Raw genomic sequence first — 12,722 nt, 5'->3', positions numbered from 1 at the left:
GAGTCTCAAACGCACAGGGACGGTATCTGACCGATTCAGTGCTGTGGAAACAGCTCTCTGGAGAATGAGGCGCGTAAAACACGTACATGAGATACTGTTACATTTTAGTGCTAAATCTTAGACATTTCAATAGAAACTGAAGATACAAAATACTTTAGCAGGTTTTATATTCAAGTATTTTGGTTTTAACACAATAATGGGTGTAGTTAACAACAATTAGCACTTAAATAACCGACACTAGGTGCTATGACGAGAACAGCTTACATAACTAGCTGTGTTTTAAATATATTGTTAGTTCATAGATTTATTATTTCAGTACTGTGATGTAATACAGATGGAAATATGTTTTAAAAATCTGTATCTTCCTTGAACTAATGTCAAAAGAGTTTATTCAATCAGTCTTACTTGATACTCTGTGTACTTTAGCACTTTTAATTCCTCTCTAGAAGGCAAAAGACTGTATTTTTGTGTTTCAAAGATAAATCTATATTTAAGATTTTCTACTTAAACTCAGCATCAGCTCACATGTCACACTTAAAGAGAGTTTCTGCCATGTGTACACTCACTTAATTCTGTTTAATTGTGGGCTCCTGTGGAAAATTATAGTTTAACATTAATATCAACAACCCCCCTGCAATCACCAGCAATTTACAGATAATAGAAAACTTCAGTAATGAAAGGTGATGCGCAGAGTTTGCTGTAATTACTGTTTAGATGCATAAAGTGGTCTTGAGTCATTTCTAAAATGGTGAGTGAAGTAAGAGTTTGCAGCGTCCTTGGTTGTTGTTTATATTTTTGAATGTGAGTTGGACTTAAGTGCACAAGAGAAAATTATTATTATTATTATTTTTTAAATATGATGTATTAATACAACTGTGCTGTAATTTTCTTTCTTCTGTTTGTTTCTTTTCCATACGCTATCAAGAGAACCGGCGTGTGGATGTAATTGGCAGATAAAGAAGTTAATAAATGCTCAGTTTGGATTTTAAGAGATCTTTAACCTAACCTAACCTGATATATTAGAGGAGGCTATTGCAAGTGTAGTCACAGCTTTATTAACTGTTAATGATGAACTTAAAAATGCTTTATATCATGTCACCATGTCATGTCTCATGTGTCTTACTTTTTCTTAACAATTATTATTTCTAATTGATCATGCCGAACTTAAATATCAAATACAATTGGTGCATTAACATTGCATTAAAAGTCAGTATTCCATTGATCAGTGCTCATGTGTTATTCACCATTCAACAACCTACCAAGTCTGCTGATACACACATTAATTAGTCAGTGATTATTCTGCCATGTCAAAAGGATAATATGAATGTGTTTCCTGTTTCAGCTCCTGCTGTTACAGTGTATGCAATGTTTCATCTTTTAAAAATGGGTCACAAATTAAAGAAAACAAAAAATTGAAATAACCCAGCAACTGTTTACTAGATCTGCAGTCTACTTTTTTGGTTTTTTACTTTCCATTAAGGCCGCCCAGTGGTTTGGTGGTTGCCTCACAGCAAGCAGGTTCCTGGTTAGACTCCCAGGAGGGGTGTGGAGGCTTGTGTGGGGGCTTCTCTTGGTACTCCAGCTTCCCCCCACAGTCCTAAAACATTCATGTCAGGTTAACGGGTGATTCTACATTGCACACAGGAATGAGAATAAGTGTGCATGGTTGTTTATATACATGTGGCTTCTGGTCGTATCCCTACCTAAACAAACGTGACCATTGGTGTAAGTATATCCCTGATGCATTTGTAATTTTCTCTCTTTCACACTGGTAGATTATACATTTTGAGTCATGTTTTTTATCTTTTTGGGATTGATTTACATCTCTGCTTGCTTTGTGTCTCTAACTTCATTTGTATCATATTCATACAAGTCATACTCCAACATGCTCATTCAGTAATCCATGAAATAGATGTTTTTCATTAGAACTATTTTCAGTATTGACCTAAAACACTATTTTTCCATTTAGACATGCATAATTAAGTCTCTCACATGCTTCCAGTCAATCAAATCATGTGAAATTTACTTTGTGGCTCAGGCTCAACACAGATCACGTGGCTCTAATATCCTTCTTTGAGTCTTTTTTTTTTTTTTTTTTTAAACAACCAAAAAAACTAAAATAAATTGGTCTAGAAAAGTATCTGCTACATTAACTCGTGCTTCTCTCTTACAAACACCAGGAAACTGGACCGTATTACACCGGTCATGAAATCACTACACTGGCTTCCAGTGAGTCAAAGGATAGAGTTTAAAATCTTACTGCTGGTCTACAAAGCACTGAATGGTCTTGGACCAAAATACATGCTGGATCTGTTAGTTCCTATGAAGCTCCCAGACCCCTGAGGTTCATCTGTATCTGGTTTGTTGTGTGTCCCAAGAACCAGAACCAAGCAAGGTGAGGCAGCGTTCAGTTATTCTGCTCCTCACCGGTGGAACAAACTTCCTGTAGACCTGAGGTCTGCTCCAACTGTCAGCTCCTTTAAATCAGGCCTAAAAACATTACTGTTTACTCAAGCGTATACTCTTAAATTAAATACTTACCTGCTGTACTCTACTGCCCTTACTTTTTAACAACTTGTGCTTTTTATTATTTTACCTCTTTTCTTATAATTTTTTTTTTCATTGTATTTGTTATTTACTGTTTAATTGTGTCTTGCCGCTTTTAATGTTGATGTAAAGCACTTTGAATTACCTTGTGTTGAATAGTGCAATTAATTGTGCAAATAAACTTGCCTTGCCTTATGTAAACAGGCAGTACTCGAGTTGAGGAGGTATTAGGGGGGATGGCATCCCCCCTGAAATAAGAACGGTCAAAATCATCCCCCCTGTAAAACTGCCATCCCCCCTTTCCATCCCTTGTCATTTCATCAAGGAATGTGGTTTTACTGCTTTTTCAACTTAGAGTCATCACCAGAAAAATAACACCAGAAAAATAACTTATTTGACAATTTCCACCTGTTTCAAGTAAATTTTCACTTGAAATAAGTACGAAAATCTGCCAGTGGGACAAGATTTATCTTCTTATTACAAGCAAAACAATCTTGTTCCACTGGCAGATTTTTCTACTTATTTCAAGTGAAAATCTACTTGAAACAGGTGAAAATTGTTGTTTTTTCCAGTGATGAGTCTTGAAGTGTAATGATATTTTTTTACTAAAATGAGACATTTTAACTAGAAATAAGACAAATCTTGTTAAGATTTTGAGTTTTTGCAGTGATCCATTTTACTTAACTTGTGAAGGACAGAGGCATATTGATAAGTTCAGTTCAGTTCAGAAGTTCAGTTTTTTATTGTTGTGTTTTGATGTATTTGATGTAAGCCCAGTGGATATTTAAAGCTTACAGAAGGCTGCATTTAACTGCTGCTATGTCATTTCTGCAGGTGTTTTGGTCAGTGTTATTATTTGTAATATATTATTTGTAATCAGCACAAATGATCTGTCCCCATATGATAAAATCCACCATCCCCCCTGATTTTTTTTTACAACTCGAGTACTGTGCACAGGCGTCAAGTTTATCTTTGACATTAATACTTTATTAAAATGCATATATGCTTTAGGTTTTTACCAACTTGGTATTAACCATTAATATGTATGCAGACAATAAAAAAATAAAAATAAATCAAATAATAATAGTACTTCGACGCAACAGCGCTGACGTCACGGCGCTTGCGCCTCTCAGCCAATCAGGTGCAGGCAGCTTTAAAGGCGTCAGTGCACGCGGTGGCTTCTTCTTCGCTTCCTGGTTGAAGATGGCGGATGAGAATGAGACAGCACCGAAGCCGGAGAAAGAAGATGTAGAAGACCACGGACACTGTAGCGATTGTGAAAACGAAGAGCATCACTTTGACGATGGGTAAGAGGGCGAGCCTGGTCGCCCTTTGGCGTAAATCGAGACGCATCGCTTAGCACCTTAGCGAGGGCTGAGCAAAGCCTCGAAGATGGACAGCTTTCGTTATTCCTTCGCCCCGCCCACTTGCTGCTCTGCCATTGGCTGGAACGCGTGTCAGTCAACCGGCGGCGCGATCTGATTGGTTTAGAATGATTTTTATTCTCAAGTGGGCGGGGTTAAGCGCTGCACCCCTTCAGCTACATTAGCACAGGGTGCGTTTCAGAGCAGATCCGTTTACAAAATACGACATTTTCCAACGCCTCTGCAACATGAAGAATAAAAACCTTCCAATTTAAGATGTTAGCAGTTTAATCGTCCTCTCTGTTACTGATCAAGTGCAGTGGGCATTTAACAGGGTAGCCCACATGCTAAGATAGCTGTCAAAACCTTTTGTCTGCGCCTTGACGCGGGGCCAAATCAAAAGTGCAGCTTCAAGAAGGTCCAGCTTCATATTCACGTCTTACAATCAACTGGTGTCGGGAGCTTTCAGTTTCTGGTGCAAATCCCTGAAATATGCACGATCCAGTAACTAAGAGGCCAGCTCCAAGCAGGTCTTGCTCAACGTGGGCTTTGCTGTAAATCCTGCTTTTCTTGTGACTTGCTTCCCTTGATATTTGTCTTCATGGAGGCAAACGTGAAAGAAGAACACCTAAACGTTCTTGTATTGATGCCTGTTTTTAAAGAAAGTGTGTTTGTTGATGTGCAGTCTATGGTTTTCTGTTAATGGGAAATGCTGGAAAGAGAAAAGGCAGTGATTTCCAACCTCCTTCACTTTCAGTCAGTCAGACTTACATCGCTCTTCATCTGCCTAAAACAAGAGAACATTGACTTGTTTTAGAAATGTTTGATTTGGGGCATTTATAGAGCCCTGATAAAGTGAATATGACACAGGTTTTAATCAGAATCAGAATCATCTTTATTGGCCAGGGTCGAACATTGTCCAACAAGGAATTTGACTCCGGTAGTTTCGCTCTCTATGGTATTAAAGGTGAACAATAAACAAATGAACAATAGACAAATGTGGAATTTCTATGTACAAAGATTATAAACATTTTAAGGTGCAGCGGTTTGAGGTAGTGAGAATAAGTATGACCTATTTACAATTTCTACAGACAAGAATTGTGCAAAAAATACAAGATAAAAATTAAAATTGTACAAAAGAAATACAAAGTGAGAGGTGCAGCAGAGTGAGGCAGCATGTAATACAGTTTGCCAGAACCAAAGTTTAAGGAGTGTCATGACCCGGTTAATTGCATTAAAGCAAATCACCTTTTTTCCTCGTCCCACCCCCCGTTACAAACTACACATGCGGTTCCTCTTTGCCCATCACAGGAACAATGAACGGTTTTGACTGTTCGTCAATTTACTGTGTTAAAATGGAAGCCTGGAGAACAAACTATTGAATGTTTTGTTGTCTATTGTACCAGTGGCCCACTGGCCTCTTGTACGTACATATGTAGATACCGTGTACGCTTCTTCCAGAGGTCATGTGATTCACCATCTGCAGGGGGGTTACAAATGCAGGCCAATGCATGGCCTCTCTCGTCTCGTGGACATTAATGAGATTATCCTCTGTAAGTATGCTGTCATTGTCGGGATGAAAGGGTGGAGATTTGTGGCTTTTTGGGGTCGATCTCCTCCCACAACAGGGGTTATCAGCCTGAGACTCTGAGAGGGGGTTGTTGGACTACTTTTGAACCCATTCAGTAATGAATGCTTTTGCATCCTCTTACTTGCTGTCATAAACGGCTGACGCCGTTTGTGGAGATGGACACTGAGCAGTAGCTCACAGCATTTGCATGTGTCATTCCAGTTTTTATGGCTTTGTCGGTTTCTTTTAAGGTTCTAGGCAAATGTTGGTATTACTTTAATGGCCCTGTAGTTGGACTTGTTACTGTCCATGAGTGTTGGTATCGACCAAAAGGGGTTAATCTGCATGATTAGAAAGTTGATGATTAATTTCAAAGGTTTAGTTTTGCATCGTCTGTGTGGTTTTTCGCTGGTGAAATGCCAAGTTTTTATTTGCCTTATTTCAAATGTAAATCATTGTGTCTTTTTAACAACAAAACATAGAAAGGCAGGATTATAGATTTGCAGACAATCAATCTAGACAGAAAATATTTTTTAGTTGCACCTCCGCATGTGTGATCAGTGAATTTAGTATCAATGCTCAACACACCTATAATCATCCTGGTGTTTGGGTAATATCACTGCAGGTACTAGAAATACATCTTTGACCAGGACTTAGTTTTTCTCCAGGATGAAAGTTTAAACTCCGCTTCTGTGGCGTTGCAGTGACCGAGGTCTGGGCGACGACACCGGTGCCAAGAAGAAGAAAAAGAAACAGAAAAAGAAGAAGAAGTCTGGCACCCCAGAAGCAGCTCAGGACCCACTTGCCAAGGCATGAATTATTTCATTTCTGAAATGACACATTTATCACAAGGTCAGATCACTTCACTTGCATATGTATGTGTAATTGACCAAATATAGCATCACTGTCCCTACTGCAGATTGAGGAACCAGGTCATTTCTTGGCACTGACACACAAACCTGTAACGTATGGATGTGAAAATATTGACCTCAGTTTTTTTTAAAGTTTTATTTCCTCTCAACCTTCCTCACAGGTGAATTCATTGCCAGCCGATAAGCTACAGGAGATCCAAAAGGCTATTGAACTGTTTTCTGTCGGCCAAGGTCCAGCCAAAACCATGGAGGAGGCGAGTCGGAGGAGCTACCAGTTCTGGGACACGCAACCAGTGCCCAAGCTTGGTATGATTCATGTCACGGCTCTCACTACTTCCTCTCTAACACACAGCCTGCTGTCAGATATGTCCTTAATCTAATTTTCTTTTTTCCTTGCTTCCCTCTTGCTTCAGGGGAGACGGTGACATCACATGGGTCCATTGAACCTGACAAGGACCAGATTCGTGAGGAGCCGTACAGCCTCCCACAGGGCTTCAGCTGGGACACCCTGGACCTGGGAAACGCTGCTGTGGTAGGAAAGCCTTCCATCACAGCTGATTTTAATAAATATTCAAATGAGAGCGAAGTCATTCCTTTACAAGTGCTGGACTTTCAGGCTCTTTGCTTAGTTTTTTGTCATCAAGTAATGACCACGATGCAATATGTTCATGCTTTTTACTTTAAGCTCTCGACAAAACTCAACTCCTTTAGTTGTGAAAGGTTAAAACGATTGTCTTCTTGTGTGTCGTCTTCGTTCAATGATTGAAATTGGAAAGAAAATGCATACGCTCCAGTTCAGAAAGAAACAACATTTTGCATAATTTCAACAAAATTCCCAACTGGGCCTAAAGTAACAAATCTGCAGTTATTATTGAACGTTTATTTTGATTTTGTTTGACAGATTAGTTGAGAAGACTCGCTTTGTGTTATTGTTTAAATACTTTATACATATTTAGAACAGTTTTCTTATTGTGGTTTCATTACTCTTGTCTTTAAAACCAGCTGAAGGAGCTTTACACTCTCCTCAACGAGAACTATGTGGAAGATGATGACAACATGTTCAGATTTGACTATTCTCCCGAGTTCCTGCTCTGGTAACTTCAACTTTTTGGTTTTAAACCTGGTGATGATGTACAACTTTTTAAGCTTTATTATTTTCAGTGCAGAGTCGTAGAAATGCAGCGTTTTTACAAGTACAAGTGTGGGAAGTTAAAGGACGTTACATCAGACTGATCTCTTGTGTTTCTCAGGGCGCTGCGGCCTCCCGGCTGGCTGCCTCAGTGGCATTGTGGCGTGAGGGTGAACTCCAACCAGAAGCTGGTCGGGTTCATCAGCGCCATTCCAGCCACCATCCGCATCTATGACATGTAAATAAATCCAGTTGTGTAGTGTGGAGTGTAAACTGAATGTGGTTGTGAGTTGTTGTCCTCTTATTCAGCCAGTCAGCAGTCACGTCTGTAATGTAGGTCATGTTCAGCGTAACAAGCGTAGGTTTTGGATTTATTTTATTCCAACTTGTTTTTCTTTTTGTGCTCCAGAGAAAAGAAAATGGTTGAGATCAATTTCCTGTGTGTACACAAGAAGCTCCGCTCCAAACGGGTGGCCCCGGTTCTGATCAGAGAGATCACCAGACGGGTCAACCTTCAGGGCATCTTCCAGGCGGTGTACACCGCCGGGGTGGTGCTGCCCAAACCCGTGGGCACATGCAGGTTTGTCTAAGAAACAGGCCATCTTCTTCTTTATTTTTGCTGCTGTTGTTGTTGTTTTACGGCATTTTACGTCACCTCACCTCATTTGCGCAGGTACTGGCATCGCTCTTTGAACCCACGAAAATTAATCGAAGTGAAGTTCTCCCACCTGAGCAGGAACATGACTATGCAGCGCACGATGAAGTTGTACCGCCTGCCCGAGGTTGGAGGAGATGGTCCCAAATTTGTGGTCCGTTTTAAGAAATGACCTCTTTGTCTTCCTTCGCGTGTTAAAGCAGCTCCTCGTTTTCCCTTCAGGCTCCGAAGACTCAAGGTCTGCGGCCGATGACGAAGAAGGACATCCCGTTGGTGCATCGCCTCCTGCGGGAATACTTGAGCCAGTTCAACCTTGTGCCCTCCATGAACCAGGAGGAGGTGGCACACTGGTTGTTACCTCGGGAGAACATTATCGACACCTTCCTGGTTGAGGTGAACGCAGTTCCTGAGAAGATTTAAGCACAAATCCTAGATGTTGCATTGAAGCACTTTAGTAATGACGGGTTTTGTTCTCACAGAGCGAAGGCAAAGTGACCGATTTCCTGAGTTTCTACACACTGCCCTCTACTATAATGAATCATCCTGTGCACCGTAGTTTAAAGGCAGCCTACTCCTTCTACAACGTGCACACCACCACCACCCTGCTTGACCTCATGTCTGATGCTCTCATCTTAGCCAAATCGGTGGGTTTTTCAACCTTTTTAAAACGTATACTTGCACTTTAAGGGTTCACCGAGAGGGAACTGATTTATTCATGTATTTTTCTTTCCTCTCCGCGTCCATACAGAAAGGCTTTGATGTCTTTAATGCACTGGATTTAATGGAAAACAAGAATTTCTTGGAGAAGCTGAAGTTTGGCATCGGTGACGGGAATCTACAGTATTATCTGTACAATTGGAAGTGTCCCAGCATGGGGGCTGAAAAGGTATGTTTTAGGAGTCCTCCTTTATGGCGTGCTATGAAGGCACCACATGGTCCTGCAGGTAAAAGTATCTGCAGGTAATTCAATTCATAATAGAATAGCTGCTTCTGCAGTTCATGTATTTATTTTAGATTTCATATTTGATATTCTTTCTCTGTCTGCTGCAGTTTGTGCACCCAGGTGAATAAAAACATCTGAAATGCAGCAATAAAAGTAATATATTGATTGCTCTGGCCAAACTATAAGAGCAAACAGTCCTTGAACTTCAAATCATCATTTATTTATTTCATTTTTTTTGTGAGTAAGAAACTTCATAAACAAAAGAACTGAAGAAAAGATAAACTTGTGATGCATCATATCAAACAGTAAAGTGTACACCCAGTAAAATGAAACTCTATTAAACTTAGATTAAAGGCTGTATGTATTTTTTTTTTTTTTTTTTAAATATATATATTTTTTAAGTGCATTCTTTAAGAAAGAGTTTAACAGAAGTTCAGCTGGTTTATCTGCAAGTAACAAAAATCCTATTCAAGTCATTTATGAATAACAAAGAAATCTATTTAAAGTTATATGTATAATAAATCAATTTAATGATGATAATGAATTTAACTTGTAATGCACTTTACATTCAATGAATCTCAAAGTGCTACACTTAGACCATTATTCATTCATACACATTCTCACCGGTGGTGGTAAGCTACGTTTGTAGCCACAGCTGCCCTGGGGCAGACTGACAGAAGCGTGGCTGCCATTCCGCGCCAAACAACCCCTCCGACCACCACCATTCATACGCATTCACACATTCTGTGTTTCAGCCAGTAAACATAAAGCAGGTCCTGCTCAAGGTTTCTTTCCTCCTAAAGGGGAGTTTTTACCTCCATTGTTTATGTAATAATTACTTGGGGGTCATGTTCTGGTCTCTGGAAACTGCCTAGAGACAACTTCTATTGTAATAGATGCTATATAAATTAAATTGAAATAAATCCCATTGTAAACACAGAGTGCTACCAAGGGATAAACATTCAGACTGGCGTATTTGTTCTGGTGTTGCCGTTGGTTTTCATTTCTAGTCAGGCAGAAACGCTGGGGTCCTGCCAGTAGGACACAGCAGATGACATGAGGACTTTACCTGCCACCAATCAGTTTCACCATTTATCTGACAAATAAAATAACATATTTTTCCTCCCATATCAACCCATAATTGATCAGTCCGGTAGATATCACACGTTTTTAAATTAATACATTCATATGTGAACACATTTTCTTAGCACCATTTATTGTCTGTAACTAGTCAGATTGGTAATCTCAGTTTTTTATTTTTTTAATCAATGTTTATTAGCTAACAGAAGCTTCTGAATAATAATGTATTATGCAATAAATTGAGAATAATTTAAGTTGTAGCATATGACTAGGAAAAAAATATAAAACTTATTTGAGTAAAATGATGAATCCTGCAAATCCTTTTTGCAGGAATTAAAGTTCCTTTTTTTTTTTTTTCCTGACGAATCTGCTACTTCTTTTTCAGGTCGGGTTGGTTCTGCAGTGACATCTCTTTACGCCATCACCCAGACTCACCAACAGGCCAGAGGACCGCACCGTGGACTGATGACTTCCTGCTTTAGGAAAGGAAACCCACCGCCCATTTTTACTTTCTGACCTTTTTTGAACTTTGACCTGCACTACCGCTGCCAGGCGGGGGTGGGGCCCGGAGAGCCCTCGGCTCTCCCCCCTCCTCCCGCAATCACATGGACCTTAAGCCATTGTAGTTACCATCCCAAGCATCTGTAGTTCATCTGAAAGCTGTCTTGATTGTACCAAACACGCAAGAACAGTTTGCACAGATTACTGGCAACCAAAACACTCACTGTTGGCATATCTACGAAAACCAACGATACATGTAAATAAAGTCAGACGTAACTCCAGATCATGCCCTAAACACACGCAGGCTAGAACATACTGTTTTATTTTATTCCTAAATGTTGGAAGTGTTTTTTGCAATTAAAACAAGTCTGTCATTCTTAAATTTTAGACATTTAAAAAAAAAAAAAAAATCTAAATGAGGAAAAAAATATTTTAAGGACCGAGTGGCTAAAAGATGAGGTAATAAATGCCAAAAGTGGACATGAGAAAAGGACTTATGAAGAGTTTTCTTGTCATGCTTCACCCTGCGTCTCTTATTTTGCTCATCAATCGGTACTAACAGTCATGGAGGTGCTTCAGTCTGAAACCAGTCTCCATTCGTTCTCTGGAGCTCCCCTCAACTTAACTTTCGTCGGATTGCCTCACTAAGAAAAGAAACCTTGAGTATTGGATTGGCTTGACGGGAGACATAAATCAGTCACTGATCAGAGAGGAAGTTCACTGCAGTCCTACGTCTGGTCATCGGCGATGACATTTGTAATGACGCCCTCAATTAAAATGTGCCCCAGTTGCAACGTCCACCTTTGTGATAGCGCTGACTTTGACGAGCGTTCCTGCAAGGATTCAGACGGAAACCTGAAACCTCAGTGCACTTTTGAAGCCTGTGTGATCTCATGATGCAGACTAAACATAAGGGGATGTCTCAGAATGACATTAAATTGTATTTATTTAATAAAATAAACACGCCAGACTACAAAAAAAAAACAGTTTTCACACACATCCAGCTTTGCACTGAGTAAAAATATCACATCTAAGAATGTTTTGTAAGTCAGTACAGACTTGCAAGAAATCCGTTTTATCCTGAAATATTTCCCTTCAGTCTGCATGATGACATCAAGTTGATCAGAGAGAGAAAGATTGCAATTGTGGATGTTGAAACGTGGGTCTGGATTTGCAAAATCTGCAGGGTGTATAATGAGTGAAGAAATCCTCCTATTAAAGTGTTTCTTAAGTAAAATGTTGGTTCTGTGTGCAAACTGATATTAAAAGATGGTTTTCATGGTGTTACGGTAGGGTGCAGGGAATGAGTCTGGAAGGGTTTGTCTTTCTTTTTTGTTTTGTTTTTCAAGCAAGATAAAATATAGTTGCTGTGAGGTTTTCACACAGGTTTGTTCAAAGGATGGATGACAAGTAGGACTATTTAAGAATATTTTCAAATCAAGCTACCAACTTGCGAAATTGCAGGGAAACTTTGACAACTGAAGAAATAAATAAAAGTTAAATGGCTACAAACCACATTTTGGTCTCCCTCAGTGCATAGAGTTTGTAATTGGATTTCTTTAAGATTTGTTATGTCAGTCAATCTACAATATCAAAGTTAAAAACACTTTCCATAATTTACCATATTCCTTCTTTCCTGAGACTTTTCTGGTTTAAAGAAGTGAAAAAAGACAACAAATGCGGGAAGTAGTGTAAAGGCAAAATGTATAATGCTAATTTTCATCTGTATAGATTACATTTAACTTGTGCTCTACATGAGGAAGCTAAGATTGAAATACTTTAGGATTTAAAGTAAAGACGGTGCATTACAGGACTGTCTCAGAAAATTAGAATATTGTGATAAAGTCCTTTATTTTCTGTAATGCAAAAATGTCATACATTCTGGATTCATTACAAATCAACTGAAATATTGCAAGCCTTTTATTATTTTAATATTGCTGATCATGACTTACAGCTTAAGAAAACTCAAATATCCTATCTCAAAAAATTTGAATATTCTGGGAATCTTAATCTTAAACTGTAAACCATAATCAGCAATATTAAAATAAAAGGCTTGCAATA

The 12,722-nt window shown here is 39.1% G+C and overlaps 1 protein-coding gene across 1 annotated transcript; it reads left to right on the top strand.

The window, feature by feature from the left end:
- Positions 1 to 3,723: 3,723 nt before the first annotated feature.
- On the top strand, positions 3,724 to 11,898 carry LOC133421994 (glycylpeptide N-tetradecanoyltransferase 1-like). Its single transcript, XM_061711832.1, has 12 exons — positions 3,724 to 3,854; positions 6,186 to 6,291; positions 6,515 to 6,659; positions 6,767 to 6,885; positions 7,356 to 7,447; positions 7,604 to 7,720; positions 7,892 to 8,062; positions 8,156 to 8,264; positions 8,360 to 8,530; positions 8,617 to 8,781; positions 8,886 to 9,023; positions 10,546 to 11,898. The coding sequence occupies exons 1-12, from the start codon at positions 3,751 to 3,753 to the stop codon at positions 10,564 to 10,566; spliced, it is 1,458 nt and encodes a 485-aa protein (XP_061567816.1). The 5' UTR covers positions 3,724 to 3,750; the 3' UTR covers positions 10,567 to 11,898.
- The last annotated feature ends 824 nt before the right edge of the window (positions 11,899 to 12,722 follow it).

The sequence above is a fragment of the Cololabis saira genome, chromosome 21 (genome assembly GCF_033807715.1).
Source record: "Cololabis saira isolate AMF1-May2022 chromosome 21, fColSai1.1, whole genome shotgun sequence".
NCBI classification, from domain to species: Eukaryota; Metazoa; Chordata; class Actinopteri; order Beloniformes; family Belonidae; genus Cololabis; species Cololabis saira.
The sequence above is the reverse complement of the archived record's forward strand: the minus strand, read 5'-3'. Positions and strand labels throughout refer to the sequence as shown.

What these genes read in the sequence shown, in the direction of transcription:
- LOC133421994 (XM_061711832.1), top strand. Translation starts at nt 3,751, where the DNA reads ATGGCGGATGAGAATGAGACAGCACCGAAGCCGGAGAAAGAAGATGTA. An exon ending in GAGCATCACTTTGACGATGG is followed by an intron (nt 3,855 to 6,185) that starts GTAAGAGGGCGA and finishes GTGGCGTTGCAG; the next exon opens with TGACCGAGGTCTGGGCGACG. An exon ending in TCGACACCTTCCTGGTTGAG is followed by an intron (nt 8,531 to 8,616) that starts GTGAACGCAGTT and finishes TTGTTCTCACAG; the next exon opens with AGCGAAGGCAAAGTGACCGA.